The 16,599-nt window shown below is 40.5% G+C and overlaps 1 protein-coding gene across 1 annotated transcript in view; it reads left to right on the top strand.

Annotated features, from left to right (window-relative positions):
• MYLK (myosin light chain kinase) overlaps positions 1-16,599 on the top strand; it is a 194,065-nt gene that overhangs the window by 75,459 nt on the left and 102,007 nt on the right. The window contains exons 3-10 of the mRNA XM_036386318.1: positions 1,277-1,484; positions 3,190-3,238; positions 5,741-5,906; positions 6,943-7,108; positions 10,265-10,301; positions 12,134-12,696; positions 14,360-14,563; positions 15,561-15,695. Coding sequence (XP_036242211.1) covers positions 1,277-1,484; positions 3,190-3,238; positions 5,741-5,906; positions 6,943-7,108; positions 10,265-10,301; positions 12,134-12,696; positions 14,360-14,563; positions 15,561-15,695 — 1,528 coding nt within the window. The remainder of the gene's footprint in view (positions 1-1,276; positions 1,485-3,189; positions 3,239-5,740; positions 5,907-6,942; positions 7,109-10,264; positions 10,302-12,133; positions 12,697-14,359; positions 14,564-15,560; positions 15,696-16,599) is intronic.

The following is a 16,599-nucleotide window of genomic DNA, read 5'->3' as shown; positions in this document are numbered from 1 at the left end:
TTTGCCCACCTGGAGGTTGAAGGGACTTCCTGCTCGGTTGCCAAATTTTGATATGTAGTTCAGAAGGCAAAATTGCTTCTTTCCCAGTGAGCAAACACAGCCATGACTATTACTCATTCCAGCTCATCTTGATTCACTCAGTTACTTCATGGCTTGTAGGCAAAGGATCAAAGAGTCGGGAGATGGAGAGCTGACATATCAGAGGGGGCATAGGAAAGGAGTACGGCAATCAGCAGTTGTTATGATGCCTTGGCAAGCGTGCTAACAATTAACACGTTCTAAAGTGACCCTCAAAGAGGATGGCATTTCTCACAAAGCAGAGGAAGAACCTTTGCCTGAGTAGTTTTTTTATTTGGTGGAAACTGGTGTATGTCTGCTTTTCCCATTTTTTTTACAAAAGAAAGTCACAGGTCCTCATCAAGTTTCAAGAGCTCAATTTCAAATCAATAACTCAGTTCTCAGTTACACCAGCCAAGGATCTGCCTGTAAATCTGAAGGTATCATTAATGCCATAGGAGGCAGGGATATACCAGTATGGTTGTTACTTAATGAGAACAGGACTGGTTCATTTTGCTGAACATTCTTCCTTTGGTTAAACCAGGAGTCTTTAGATTGAGCTGTATGTGTGACTATATGTAGGTGTTTACAGTCCTCTCCTGCTATAACATGAGAATGACCCTTAATGATGCTTTCTCAAATTGCAGCTCCTTATCTTCTACTTCTAAAGATCAAGACAGAATTTGGTATGTGTCTGCCTTTTTTGCCTGTGTATTGTCAGCAGCTACTATGTCTCAGCACACTTGAAAACTAGATGGCTAAGTACAGATTTACATTATAAGCCCATTTACATTATAAGCCCGTGGCAACCATGCTAGAAGTATTTGGTCCAACAGCCTTGCACTCTTGCATACTCAGAGGTGTAGTAGTATTACTGCCCTTTCTTTTGAGTTTCTGAGCAGTGGGGACCCAGGTGTCAGCATTTTTCATTGGCACTCTCACTGTGTTTTTTCAGGGAAACTGTTCTAGTGGGAAATTTTTCTGCATGAGTATCTATCTGCCTGACTAGTCTTATGATTTTAAGTTTGGGTTATCCAAGAGTTTTTTTCATTTCATTATCTTCTGCCATTTGGCTTGCAAAGACTATGTCTTTAACAGACGTATTAAAGAGTATGTGTCAAGAAATTTCCACTGCATTGCTAAATGTCCAGCATTTCTTCCTGATATCATCATCTGTTAAATTTACCTTCCTTCTCCACTCTCTCTCATATCTTGCCAGGTCAGAGGCTACCCTGAGCCACAGATCACATGGTACAGAAATGGGCATCCTGTCCCAGAGGGAGACCATTATGTTGTGGACCGCAGCATCCGGGGCATGTTCAGCTTGGTCATCAAAGGAGTACAGGAAGGTGATGGTGGCAAATACACCTGTGAGGCTGCAAATGATGGTGGGGTTCGTCAAGTGACCGTGGAACTGACAGTGGAAGGTCAGAAGACTCTTATACTGTTGTTTTGGTGATTATAGTTTAAGTAGAAGCACAAGGTGTGCTAGACAGTCTGGTTAAAATCACAACACATGCCTTCTCATTGATGCAAGAGTAAGGTTCATTTACTGCATTTCACAAGTTAAGACATTGTGCAGGGAGCTACATGTCTACAATTAGATAAAGTGTGAGTTCTGTTTCAGGTGTGGGTGATGATGTGCAGGTAACAAAAGTCCTAGCTTTAAAGACTTTGTTTTAAACTTTGTAATTTTCATGGAAAATTACCACTCGGGACAAAAACTGCGAAGCTGCATGCCTGGTTGTAATTGCATGCTTAATGTCAGACAGGAAACAGCCAGGATCAAACCCAGGAATTTTTAAGAGCACATCTGCATATTAGATAGTTGCAAACTGCCAAGTTTAAAATTTAAAGATTGACACAAAGCCAGGGAAGGATTGAAATCAATTGTACTGCTTCTCCTCTTGCAATTTGGTCTTATCAGAGACCTGTTGAATATCAACAACTCTCTGGTCACAACTTTGTCTTGAAGAAAAGAAAAAATCTGCAGCAGTCCTGAAACTATCAGTATTTGGGTTTATTCAGAGTCAAAAACCCTGTTAGAGTACATACTGAAGCATGCATACATTTGACACGATTGCTTCTGCCTTCTGTTGTAAAAATTATGTGAAGTATTTATTTTTCCCCTTGTTTTCAGTTGGGACAATTTTATGAATGACAATTTACATGGAAGGGAAAGATTTTTTAAAAGTTGTTTTCATATCAGTTTTTCTGACCTGGGTTTTGCTGCAGTTCAAAACAACTTCAGGGCAGTACCCAAAAACTGAATTTCACAGGGTTTAAGAATTATAAGATCTTTGTTCTAAAATCCCTTTATCCATCAAGATAGCAAACAAAGCACAGAGGTTTTTTGGGCTTTTTTTTGGTTTTTTTTTCCTCAGCAAAGATAACCACGTGGGGCTGCCTGCTGCTTGAAAGACGAGTGACTGAAACATGATCTATTGTTTCCATCTGCACGGCTGTCCTGTCTGACAGTGAAGTGGGCTCTCGTTAGGCTCTGGAACAGGTGTTTTCTCGCAGCCCGGAGCTGTGTGCTTGCTGCTGCGGTGTCCCCGGGCCGGGCTCTGTGTGCAGCAGATGGCGCTGGGCTCCCGCGGCATCTTCCTCTTGCCGCGGCAGCGAGGGACCAGCTCCTGTGGCATCCGCAGCAAAGGTGCTTCGGGCTGGCACAGGACTGAAAACTGAGCCAAGTAAAGACCCCTCTCACAGTCTGAAAACATCCTGCTGTCTTAATATAAAGTACTGGTGCACTGTAGAAATTAGACAGTGTTTCATTCAAAAAAGTATTTTTCCATTAATAATCTTCAGCATTGTTACAGCTGAGGCTGGGAGTTAGACAGCAACTCTGCTAAAGCTTGGTTTTGAAGTTGGAGAGCGTGACTTTGAATTACAGGTGATATAACCTTATACTGCAGGTGTTGCATTCCTCCTTTATGTTTCTAACCTAGAGAAATGCAAATTTACGTAGTCTTTATTATCACTAATTCTCAAATTAGAGATAATTGACAAAACTTTGATGATTAGTGATAAAAATTGATAATTATTACATTATGATAAACTAATTGATAATCAGTGATAAACTAATTGACAAAACTTTCAACTTCCTGTCTTTCTGTCCTATGCTTACAGGAAACTCCTTGATGAAATACAGCCTGCCATCCAGTGCCAAAACCTCTGGGTAAGCAGTCTACTGGCTTGGATATTGTTTAACAGACACTTAAGTATATTTTGGTAGGAAAACAAGTAAAATTACTCTTTCTAAAAGTCTCCACTTACCCCAAGCAGAGTAGCTACTGTGAGAGCTGCTGGCTAAACAGTGTGGTTGAGGCAGTCAGGAAGATGGACAGCTACTGCTCCAGCATACTGACTAAGGAATTAATGTGGCTGAAAACAGAACATCCTGCTGATGCCTAAATATTGCACCCTCCTCTGCTGTAATTTTGCACTCTCTTCTCTGCTCTCTGATATTCAAGAATCCTTCTCACAGCTTCCATGAGCCGACAGTCTCTTTTTAAAGCCAGAGCAAATACTGCTTAAGGAGTCATCAGTAAGAAATAAAAGCAACTGAAATCAGCATTCTCGCACAAAAAATTTAAATATTTCCAAGCAACACAGTGGGTAAACTGCAGTCCAGAAGAAATAATTGTTCTGGTTTGAGTAACTTTACCAAGACCAGTTGATGGGGTGATGTAAGCTGGCACATAAAAGCATACTTGTACTTTCTGCACTTCAGTAAGCATTTACAATTATGTGAATGTCACTGTTTTGAAAGCCTCAGACCTAATTTTTCCAACAGCTGAATTAATTTCTTTATAAATAGTTTGAATTTAAGCAGAATTTTCTCTGACTTATCTCTCACTGAGTCATTCTGGATGTAGGCAAAAGCACATGTTCTGATTATGTTAGTGATTAAAATACAGATAGTTAAAACTGGAGTATTTAATTTCATCATTAATATGAAAATTGTTTATTTTTTTAATTTTAAAATTAACAGATTACAACACTGAAAATGGTAAGTAAAACTGAGTAATCAGGACACATGATTTTACATGATAAATTCTGTATTGCAAATTACCCAGAGACATACACACAGGATAAATAATCAAAACAAGAAAGGACAGTTCAGGTTGCTGTTTGGTTTTGTTGTATACTCAGACTTCACAAAGCACTATCCTAATCCATTGTATTGCATAGAGCTAGAGTGATTGTCCTCACTTTTCTGCTCCTGTGTTTTCCTCCTCTTCAGTATTAATAATTCTATGGTAAGAAAAGGGAGAAGAATAAAAAAAATACACATTTTCATTTGTTCATGTCTAGGAACCAGCCATAAAGCTGCAGGCCAGCAAGTAGTTGATTTTCTTTTAATTTGTTATGTGTATAGATGTATAAATATAGACTCACCACCTAAAGATGGTTGCTAAAAGACTTTAGTACACATTTATGTTCTTCTTTAGTGGTAGTATGAGAGAGGTGACATTAAAAGTTACTAGATATTTAATTATATGATAAAGTGATTTTCATTGTAGCCCATTACAATCACCCTTCTCTCAACACTTTTTCTGGTCCTCCTGCCCATGTAAATCCTTTCATTATGGTATCATCTCTTGCTTAGAAACCTGGAGCTGCCCATATGGCAACCACCATGTCTTGGCAGCACCTTGGGCTGAGGCGATGCAGTCTCTGTTAGTATCTGACACCTGGTAGAAATAGTGAGGTATTGACACATCTTACTTGCTTGTAGTAAAAGGCCATCTGGAAAATAAGGCCTTAAAAATGGTTCAGTTTGCTTGAAATCAAATGTTAAAAAAAAAAAAAATCACCATCTGCTAATGTGTCTTTGTTGTACCATGGCTTCAGAGCAAAGAGTGAGTGTGTTCCCTTTGACATTAACAGACCTGAAGTTTCACCATTTTGGTTTTTTTCATGTTATAATGCTGTTTGATGTTTTATGGTTGTGTAGCTGTTTACAGCTTTGGACTGCAGTCACTGATGCCACTTTAGTTTTATCCCATATATCATTTCCCAGCTGTAGCACCCATGTAAGTAGAGCTGGGCATCCACACTTAACAGTAATTCACCTGGGACAGGTGTACTGTGTGTGTGAAAGGTGTGCCCTCTTCACCTTTGCTTTGAAAATATTATAGCAAATGAGTTCATAAATAAAAGTCTTCCCCAGACTAAAAATATTTACCAGGACATGTCAGAAATGTTGCAAAACCAAGGTGCTGATTCATAAATCAGAACTTACTGTGTCAATTGCACTCAAGAATGAAACAAATTACATGATAAAAACCTGTGAACAGTAAACAAGTATGCACAAATAAACTCTTAGGAGGCAACTAAAACCCAGAAAATGGGGAAAACTAAATGCATGCAGTGTTTCCTATCTCTTGGTTTTCCCAGCTCTGCTTATGACAACTGAAATGGTCCCCAAGATCTGTTCTGTGTATGCCAGATGAGGGTGCATAACAGCAGTTGCATGAGGGGTCAAGAGCAGTCATTACCAGCATTTCCATTTCTTCCATGGCCAAGAAAAATATCGTGCAACTACAGTCTAGGTTACCACCAATGATATACCCTTGTTGGCAGACCACAGGTCTAAAAATGCTTCCTGACATGTGCTCTAACCACAACAGCTTCCAGCTCTTCTGTAAAACCAGAATGTCAATTGCCTTTGCAGGGCAAGACTTGCTGTTCCATCTGTGGAGCAGAGGCCAAGCATCTGGGGAGAAAGTCCACCCAAGTTTGCTACAAAACCCAACCGAGTTGTTGTGCGTGAAGGCCAAACAGGCAAATTCTCATGTAAAATAACAGGACGACCTCAGCCTCAAGTAACTTGGTCTAAGGTATGATTTCCCCAGAAGTTTGTGTTTTCCTTCTCTTTTGAAATTTTGTGCCTTGCAAGGATGAAATGCACATTGAAGCCTTAAGTGCCAGTGTCCCCTTTAGGCATACACAAGATTTTCCAAACACATTTTTTTCTTTGTAAGGAAGGACCTTTCAGATGAAATTAGGTATTACACTGATTGGGCCATTTTTATTGAAACTCTCATTATTTTAGAGAATTACAGTTACTTTCTTTGATTTGGAAGGGCAAATATATGACTGCTCTAGTGGCATCCTGCTCTCCTCCACCCTTCAACAGAGTAATGCCTTATATATAGTGAACAGAAAAAAACTCAACTCTTATCAATGCTTCTATTTTCTCTTGATAGCTCCAGGTTTGTGGGGGGAAAAAAACAAAAAAAAAAATCCTCAGAGAACAAGAAAATGCTTCCAAGTCATTGTCTGCTTTATTCCAGACTTATCCTTGTCTGTAATATAAGAAGGTCAGGGTACATCCCCAAACACAGGCAGCCTCTTGCAGTGTTTTTCTTTGTTTTTCAGGGTTTTTTTGGGATTTTGTTTTGGTTTGGGGTTTTTTAAATTTGTTTTTGTTTGCTGTAGTACTTTGGTTTTCTGCCCTCTACATATTTGCTTTGAAAACATTGTAGCAAATGAGATTACTGATAAAAGTCTTCACCAGATCAAAAATATTTACCAGGACATGTCAGAAATGTTGCAAAACGAAGGTGCTGATTCATAAATCAGAAATTACTGTGTCAATTTCTAGGAATCTGGGTATAATTAACAGGGAATGGCCAAAACCAAACCGAGATGAGTAGGTGGCAAAATAGAGGAAAAAGGAAGCCTCCTGAAGACGTGAATTATAGAATTTTGGGCACAGTTTATTGTTTTGTTTATATCATATGAATATAATTCACAGAAGGAATTTGGCTAAAGGATAGGAAAAAGGCAGGTCGACCTAATGTTTTACTAAAAAATTCTTGCTCCTCTTCTCTTGAGTAGTTACTGTCTCATGGTGCCTTGTGGTATTTGCAGGGTGATATTCAGTTACAGCAAAATGAGCGCTTCAATATGTATGAAAGAACAGGCATCCAGTTCTTGGAGGTCCACAATGTTCAGCTTGCTGATTCAGGAATTTACACGTGCACAGTGGTGAACAGCGCTGGGAAGGCGTCTGTGTCTGCAGAGCTCACTGTTCAAGGTACAGCAAAGAGTTTGCAGGGCAGAGAAAAGGGGCCAGAGACATGTCTCTGTTGTGTTCTTGGTATTTACAAGAAACATTCACTTCTTCCCATTTTCTTCTTCTCTCTTTCTCCCTCTGTTCATTAAATGTTGCTGTGATAGCTTGGAACATGCTACAGCTGTAAAAATTGTGTTGGTTCAATGGGAAAAAAAGGCAATCTAAGTGCTTTGTAAAAGATTTCTTTAAAAACACTTTTTCACTTTTACTGTGACTTTGACTTATATGTTTTGAACATTGATTTGATTTTCAGCAAATGGAACCTGGCACTTGTCATTATAATCAGTAATTAATTTTGTATTTGTTGAGTACTAGCACCAGCTGCACATTTATACCAACTCCCTTATGGGAGGCAAAATTCTGTCTAGATTCATAGAACTAGGAAAGTAAAGTAAAACAGCATAATTCTAAATTATGAGAGAGGGAAAAAACCCATCTTAATAAGATTAAAATTCACTCTTCTCAGCTCCCAATCCAGCCTATTTCACTGCTTGTTAAGGAAACAAATATATTTGCATAAGTAGAATGTTCTCTTTCATGCATGCATTATCATATACAGCTCATTTTGCAATTTGATGCTGCCTGTTGCATCAGCCTCAAAATCATACAAGCTCACTAAAGAGGAAGTTCATCAGTCAGTGGGTAAACAGTCACTGGACCCAATTAAATAATTAAATCCACAGCTGCTGGCTTCAGCTGCAGTCGTGAGCTCAGTGGGTTACATGTCCACCCAGCAGTGACTTTTTTGTTGTAAGACTTTCAGTTTCACATCATTGCTGTCGCTCTGTAAGGTATGAAGAATATAAATAACAAGTGGATGTACATTTGGTATGCTCAGAACCACAGCTAACCTTTCTACAAATAAAAGCTGTACTTTTTATCTGTAAGTTCCAATCTGATGAAGCCATTGTAGAAGAAGCTTCTACAGTTTGCCTCTTCAACAGAGGTTGTATAGAAAGGCCTGTTTCTTTCAATAAGCCTTTTATCCAAACATAAAACTCGATTCCTCATTGCTCTCCCTGGAGTGGTGAGCTTTCTGTTCTGTAATGGCTACATCTGCCTTGAGAGATGATGCAGAACTGGGGTCACAAAGTCACTTGTGGTATATGTTTGCTTCAGATGCTGACCACATCTCTGAATAATCCATTCTTTCTTGGATTAGTGCAGGCCAATAAAAAGGGCACTCTTTTGCAGTGCTCTTGATTAATTGGATGGTTCCACTTACCTAACCTCAATATATAATACCTAATTCTTTTGTTATCAATTAGATCAGGTTGCCAGAGTTGCTGCAGATGTTAGCAGACAATCAGGTGGCTCAGAAGTACTACATGTTCTTTCAAAGACATACAATCTCATATATAGATATTTTCCTCCAATAGCTGTACTTTTTCCCTTAGTGGAAGGTGAAGAGGAAGAGGAAATATTCTTTTAATAGACAAGGTTGCATGGTAGTGTCTTGTCTGCAGTCAGTAGTTACGAAGCTTCCTTTTCTGCATTTATCCAGTCTTTTCAGTTTTCATTTCTATATTTCTGTTACTATTTGACAGGTTTATTGAAATGAGGTCAATGGGTTTTCATCCCTCTCTCATCTCAACTTTTGTTTGTGTGTAAATAGATGTGACAGTGTTCACAGGGGTTCTTGGATGAGGCAAGAGATGAGAATGTTGACTCCATGTTCAAAAGGCTTGATTTATTATTTTATGATATATATATATATTACATTATAACTATACTAAAAAGAAATAGAAGGAAAGGTTTCCTCAGAAGCTAGCTAAGAATAGCAAAGAATGAATAACAAAGGTCTGTGGCTTGGACAGAGAGTCCAAGCTATCTGGTCTGTGGTTGGCCATTAATTGTAAACATTCAAGATGGCCCGATCACAGACAAATCTGATGCATTCCAGAGGAGCAGATAACCATTGTTTACATTTTGTTTCTGAGGCCTCAGCTTCTCAGAAGGGAAAAATCCCAAAGAAAAGGATTTTCACAAAAGATGTCTGCAACAAATGGATTCTTTTGGTCACTCTGATGTCATGGCAAGTCCAAGCATTTAGATGTGAATTTTTGCTTGCAAAACACTGTGGAAATGAGGATATCATCCACCACATGATTTTGTCTTTTCCCTGAGGCAGAGACGCTGAGAGCATTTTCATGAAGTGCTTTTTGATGACTTGAAAAATTTATCTTGCAAATTACGTGTCTTTCTACTGTAGTTTCTAGTCTCACAGCTGACAATAGCATAGGTGTTTTCTCTGACCAGGAGAAAACCAATTCCATCCTGAAATCTTAATTAGCGGGTACTGTAGAGATGTGGTTGGTATTTGACCTAGAATGGCATTTCTCTCCTCTCAACTATTTATCTCCTGCTGCCCCCAAGAGAAACACTGTCAAGGTTTTTGAGAATTCATGGAGGATTACAAATCAGGAGACTGATTGTGGGTCAATATGTGCTCAGTTTTATCAATGCAGCTGATGAGGCACCTTGGCAAATCAACATAGCTCAGCCATGTTCCCAGATTTCCTGGTGGTTGCAAAGTGAAGAAATGTGATGGATTAGCTTTTGAGTTATTCATGTTAGTCATGATAATTCTTGCTACACAGCAAATGGGTTGGTAAATGTTTACAGGTGGGTCCAGGTTTTGGGAGGTTTTACTCCAGTTTAGTTGGTTCTGTGTTTTAGCCAGAGGACTGCTGCTGTTTCACTGTGAGGGTGCTCAGGTGTAGGACTGATTGATGGCTTGTATTCCTCTACCTCTAAAAACTCTGTGGAATTACCATAAGATTTGATGAGCTGCTTTCCAGCTGGAATCTCTTCATACATCTCTCCCCAACAGAGAGCTTTTGAGGGTCCCTGAACCTTTAGCGCTGCAGGGTTGTGAGAACATGATGCAGCAATGTCTCAAAATGGACTCAGACCTCTTTGTGTTTCAGCTGAGCAGCTTCCTGTTGTCCATATCAATTCCAAGTGTGGTGACAGTCAATCTTGATTTCAATGCATTGAAAATTTGAAGAGTGAAGGTTCTTAAGTATATTTTTTGGTTAAAATCTTCTCCCAAGTTTTTGGAATTGTGCACAGTATTGTGTGTATAATTTCCCTGTTTCTTCTTTTGTATTTCAGGTCCAGATAAGACCGACACATACACTCAGCCGCCTTGGTATGTTTTTACTGGAGTTCTGTCTCTGACTGTTGAATTGCAGTGCACTGATTTTGACAATTATTGCATGTGCTTTCTTCACAAAGAAATTTTTGGGGTGTCAGTCTATATTTGGAAGTCAGAAAATGTTTGCTTGGAATAAGATTCTCTCTTGCTGCCTGATTCAGCTGGTAGACTCATAGGAAATAGCTGGTGGAACTGGTGGCAACATTATGAAGTACAGCGTTCTGGTCTGGTTCAGGAAAGCAAAATTTTAAAAAAACCAAGCTATGTGAGCAGAAATTCTACATTGTACCAGAGGGTCAAATGTTATTTTTGGAGTTAACATTGAGTGTGCCTTGTCAGTACCGAGCTAGTTGTTCTTTCCTGTCATACACTAAACATGGTATGGCCATGGTCTTAGCTGTTGTCTGAAAATACATATGAAAGTAGGGGTGAAGTAACAAGAAAGAAAAAAATAGTATTTAGGCCTTTATTGGGATTTTTAATTAAATTACTATAACTTTTAAGATTATTTTACAGAAGTACTTTTCTTCATTAATGGGAAATGCAGGAATGAAAAGTTCAAGGCTGTCTGTGTAAGACACTTTGATGAAGGCCAGTTGCTTTGTAGTCATTGGGATGTTTAATCTGTTCTCACATGCCCTGGATGAGATTTCTAAATGGCATGCTCACACTGTCCTAACTGCAAAGTGGAATTGAAAATGCTGTGCTATTCTGGTTTTCAGATCTGTGTGATTTTTAGGAACATACTTGAAAGTAAGTTTAGTGTAAATGAAACTGTGCAGCACTAGAAGCAGAACTCCCCATGCATGTGGTTCTCCAGAGTAGTTCTGCATCCTCCATCATTTATTCACACACACAAAAAAAAGATGTTTTTTAAAATGAAAAAGTCCTACTTCCTGAAAAGTAACTGCAAATCTCGAACAGTACATGCAACTCCAACTGAAGAAAGTACCCCACTAAATATCCCAAGTCTCCCTGAGAGAATAAATTAATGGCACCAAGTGTAGCAAAACAGAGCTGGGCTGGAAATTGCTGTCCTTATTTCAGACCTGTTCCAATTCTGCCTTGGAGTAGTTCTGTGGATATGTGAGACATAGACAGTGCTCTACAAGTAACAGCTTAGGGATCAAGGCAGTCAACTTCAATGAAGGAGACTTAGATTTAAGTCCCCAGTTGGTCAGCTGCTCTTGTGCTCCCAAAGTACTGAGCAGCAGATCAATCATAATTCTGAGAAACTCTTCCTAACAAATGCATAGCTGATATTGTTACATCCAGTCAAGTTTTAAGGTGCTAACACCCCTTCTTCCTCCCCAGACTTTGGTCTGGTTTCCTATCAGTCCTGTTTGAAAATTACCTGAGTTACAAGACACCATAATTAGAAATGGTAAAATTACTTCACAATTTACATTTTCATTTCCCTTTAGGGAAGTAGTTTGTGTGACATTTTGAGCTACATTATACATGACCTCAATTTATTAAAGCATCAAGTAGTATTACATCATGGTCATTCAGATCTCATGTAATTGCTTCCCATCTAAAGCAGTGCATGCAAGGTTAATGTCTGACTCACAAAACATGTTAGAACTTGAGCAGTGGACTTATATTCAGAAATTTCTGAGTTGACATAGTGTCTGAGTCCTGATTTCATCTTATGAAACTTTTCACTTCACCTCTTTGACCCCTCTTCGTGATCTGTCTGAAAGAATCTAAAGGTTAATCAGTTCACCTTCTTGCTGAGGGTTTATATATTTATGTCATTAGTGATAATAATAATAATGAGTCTTTATACAGTGTCATGTATCTCCAAACTTCTCATTTTCCTTCAGCATGCCACCAAAACCAACCACACTTGCTGTTAAAGCTGTTGAAAATCCAGAATTCAAACAGGCAACCAGCAATGGGATTGTTAAAGAGCTGAAATCCAGCAGCACAGAACTCATGGTTGAAACCAAAGACAGGGTGCCAGCAAAAAAAGAGTCCGTTTACATCACCAGAGAAGCCAAAGAAAGTAAGCAAGGACAGCACCAAGAAACCAACACAGAACATAAAGAAGGAAAAAAGGGACCCCAGGTCTTGCAGAAAACTTCAAGCACCATCACACTACAATCTGTCAAACTGCAACCAGAACCAAAGGCAGAATCCCAGGCCCCTTCAATCAGACAGGGTGAAAACAGGAAAAGGGGTGTGCAGCTCCTGATGTCAGCTCAACAAATGCCACCTCCTACAGGGCACATCAGTCCCAGGACTAGAGAAGCAGAAAACAGGTCTGGAGCTCAGGGGGCTGTAATGGAGGAGAAGAGGGAGCCCCTGGGAATTCCTCCTCAGTTTGAGATCCATCCACAGAGCCTGGAAGCATCAGAAGGCCAGGAGATTAAATTCAAGAGCAAAGGTAAAGGGATGAAAATGATTGGAGCCCCTGGGTTTAGTCAGAAAGGGGTTCCCTTTCTTTGTGTAGAAGTGGAAAGCAATTCCTGATTCTTTGAAAGTTGTTCTCCTCCTAAAGCCTTTTGGTAACAGATGCAGAATCCAGTGCTGTTTCCACAACACTTGGTGAAATTTTCAAACCAAACTATGCCATGGTGTCCATCTCCTCTCTCATCTGGGGTTTCCCAAGATGTAACCAATGCTGCTCCTTCTAGGAGGTAGTTTTAGACCCTCTTATATGAGGGTACAAGAGCGAAAATGGGTGGTACACTTTCCAGAGCTGTAATTAGTGACACTGACCTTGAGCCAAAAAAAAAAAACAAGAGGAGAAAATACAGTCAGTCAGTTCATGTCCCTAGGGGCATCTATTTTTATGTCTCATATTTGGTCAGCATGATCTCAATGCCTCCTAACAGCTGAAATGATAAAGTAAGAATTAAAAGGGAGGTTTATAGTTTGCTCCACAGAATATGAATGAGTTTTAACCTCTTAGAAGAGTAATGAGAGTTGCATTTTGCTGAATCTGGGTAGTAGATTTGGAACACTTCTCTTTTTTATTTAATTGCAATTTTAGAAAATAATCTGGAAGCATTTTCCTTTTTTTCTTTTTTAATAACATTTACACTTCAAAGTGTTCACATAAATGAGAAAGAAATTGGTTTTTTGTTTCTCTAGAGGCAAAAAAAAAAATCACAGAACACCATGGTAATTTATTTCATTTCTTGATGAGTCTTGCCCCATGAGTACAGATTATAATTTCCACCACAAGCAAGCCTTGAGCATTTGGAGCGGAGAAAAGATTCCAAAGATTTTGGTACATTTTAAACAGTTTATTTTTCAGGTATATTACTAAAAACATGAATTGTTTTCTGTCAGAGTATCTCACACACTTCGCAAACTTTAACTAATTCATGACCCTGTTTGATAGGGAAATAGAGCCCCTATCACAGATAAACAGGGAGCTCATCCAGTTTTTATTGCAGCCAGTGAATGCCTTTTTGTTTCGCTCTGGAACCAAAACACAAACTCTTACATGCAAGGCAAGGTGTCTGCAGGGAAATCACAGTGGGACATCCCTAGTCCCTTTAATAGGTAATCTGAGAAACTCTCCTGAGAATCCTCTCTGCAGGTGGTGACCAGGGTTGCTTTCACTGGCCCTTCTCCCTGCTCATGCAGCCTCATCTCAGACAGGTCCAGGACTCTATCAAGGTGACCTTTGAGTATCTCCAGGGCAGGGAAAGTCCACAGCCTCTCTGGGCAACCTGTGCCAGTGCTGAGTAAAAAAGAGTTTGTGTTTGGCAAAAACCTTCTCTGTTTCAGTTTCATATCCATTTTGTCTGTGACTTTTAGAAGAACAGTTTTCAGCCAGAAGCCTTTTTCAGATATGGTTTTATGTGTTACCAAGTATTTGTTATTTTAAGAGATGGACTAGCCGAGAAGTTTTAGAAGATCAGAAATGTCAAAATTTCAGACAACAGTTTTGTATATTGCCAATTAAGGTTTATATAATTATATATGTGTAAAGTGTACCTAATTTATACTAAAGTAAATAATACTAATTAAATATATACTAAGTAGTACTAATTACGAATACCTATTTAGAAAAGGCCAAATGTCTGATTGTCCAGTTTCAGGGAAACCAAAACCAGATGTGGAGTGGTTCAAAGAAGGCCGACCTATTAAAGCTGGAGAAGATGTCCAAATATATGAGGAAGATGGAATTCATTGCCTATGGATAAAGAAAGCCAACTTGAGGGACAGTGGATCTTACAGCTGTACAGCTGCCAACCCCAAAGGCCAGAGTTCCACCAGCTGGTTGTTAACTGTCAGAAGTAAGTAAGTTCTTGTGAGCCCATCTGCACTTTGGAAACTGTGGCTGGACTTTTTTAAGCTGTCAGAGGGTGGTTACTACATAATTTTTGTTTGACTTCTCAGTGTAGGTTAATTCTGATTCCTACCTATGTGAGTAAAGTGGTGTGCAATAGCTGGCAAGCCACTTCGTGCATCAGTTTCCCTTCTGACATATTGTGGGTTTTGTTGTTTGTATAGCTAAAACCATCTCAATACATGGTTTGTACACAGAGAGACCTATTTTCTACTCAGGTTTCCTGTTAATACTTGTATTTAATACAGGCTGTCAGTGAGTTTATTATTGTTGTTCTGCATTTAGTTTTTTTGAAGTTGCTTAGCATTTCTACACTCCAAATTTGAAATGTTTTTTGTGTACAAGCCAATTCTGTGCAGTAGAGTGAATAAGAAGAAAAGGGAAGGAATGAGAATTATGATTTGCTAAATTCAAGAACATGTCCCAGCGACAAATTATTTTAAGCTTTCAGGCAGTGTTCTACTGGTCTGCTTGAAATTTTTGTTGGTTCTAGCAAATCCTGTCCTCAGTTGTAATGTTTTCACCTGGTTTTAAGTTTTGTTCTGGATCCATGTTCATGTTAATGCAATTTTTCTCCATTTACTATGCCTGAAGTTCAGCCAGGATACCCAAGAGCAAGAGCAGAGAATTAGCCATCCTCTTCTTTGTGCTGAGCTCTCTGCTAATATGCTGCATACACTTCTAGTGATGGCCTGCAAATGATGGATTCTGGCATAGGAAATCAGCACCTAAAGCAGAGCTTGAGGCCTGGCAATGCCTGCCTAGGAGATGAGAGAAGAATGCCTTCTTTATACCAGTCAAAATTATTCCTATGCCTCCGATAAAACATTTCACCATGGTTAGCCCAGCCATTTCATCTAAGCATACTTAGAAAAAGGCTCTAAGTGATAAAGCTAATTTCATTAATTTCAGTTGAAGGAACTGTTTTCATTCTGCTTTTTAAGGGCCTAAAGTGGAAGAGGTTGCTCCATGCTTTTCCAGTGTCTTGAAAGGATGCGCTGTGAGCGAAGGGCAAGACTTTGTGCTGCAGTGCTGCGTGGGAGGGGTCCCTGAGCCCCACATCACATGGCTTCTCAATGGTAAGGAATCCCCTGCTCTGCAACACCTGCGTGAACGCACTGACACCCCAAAGCGCGCTCCATCACCCTCATGCAGCCCGCTGGGACACCTGAGGAAAGCCCTTTACAGGAGCCGTGAGCAGGGGCCGTGCTGCCGCAGTTCTGCGAAGTGACCAGCAGGGGGCGCTGGTGGCACGGCTGTGCCAGGTGCGTTACCTGGGCTGTGTCACACGGCTGTGCCAGGTGCGTTACCTGGGCTGTGTCACACAGACACCCCTGTGCCAGCTGAGTTACCTGGGCTGTGTCACACGGCAGTGCCAGCTGAGTTACCTGGGCTGTGTCACACAGACACCCCTGTGCCAGGTGCGTTACCTGGGCTGTGTCACACGGACACCCTGTGCCAGCTGAGTTACCTGGGCTGTGTCACACAGACACCCCTGTGCCAGCTGAGTTACCTGGGCTGTGTCACACGGCTGTGCCAGCTGAGTTACCTGGGCTGTGTCACTCGGCTGTGCCAGGTGCGTTACCTGGGCTGTGTCACACGGACACCCCTGTGCCAGGTGCGTTACCTGGGCTGTGTCACACGGCTGTGCCAGCTGAGTTACCTGGGCTGTGTCACACAGACACCCCTGTGCCAGGTGCGTTACCTGGGCTGTGTCACACGGACACCCCTGTGCCAGCTGAGTTACCTGGGCTGTGTCACTCGGCTGTGCCAGCTGAGTTACCTGGGCTGTGTCACACAGACACCCCTGTGCCAGCTGAGTTACCTGGGCTGTGTCACACGGCTGTGCCAGGTGCGTTACCTGGGCTGTGTCACACGGTTGTGCCAGGTGTGTTACCTGGGCTGTGTCACATGGCTGTGCTGCTGCCCTGTGCTGAATACTGTGTTGCCCCCCCTGCCTTTGACAGGAGTTTCTGCTTCAAG

Source organism: Molothrus ater, chromosome 7 (genome assembly GCF_012460135.2).
Source record: "Molothrus ater isolate BHLD 08-10-18 breed brown headed cowbird chromosome 7, BPBGC_Mater_1.1, whole genome shotgun sequence".
Classification (NCBI taxonomy): Eukaryota; Metazoa; Chordata; class Aves; order Passeriformes; family Icteridae; genus Molothrus; species Molothrus ater.
This window is presented reverse-complemented; position numbering and strand designations above follow the sequence as displayed.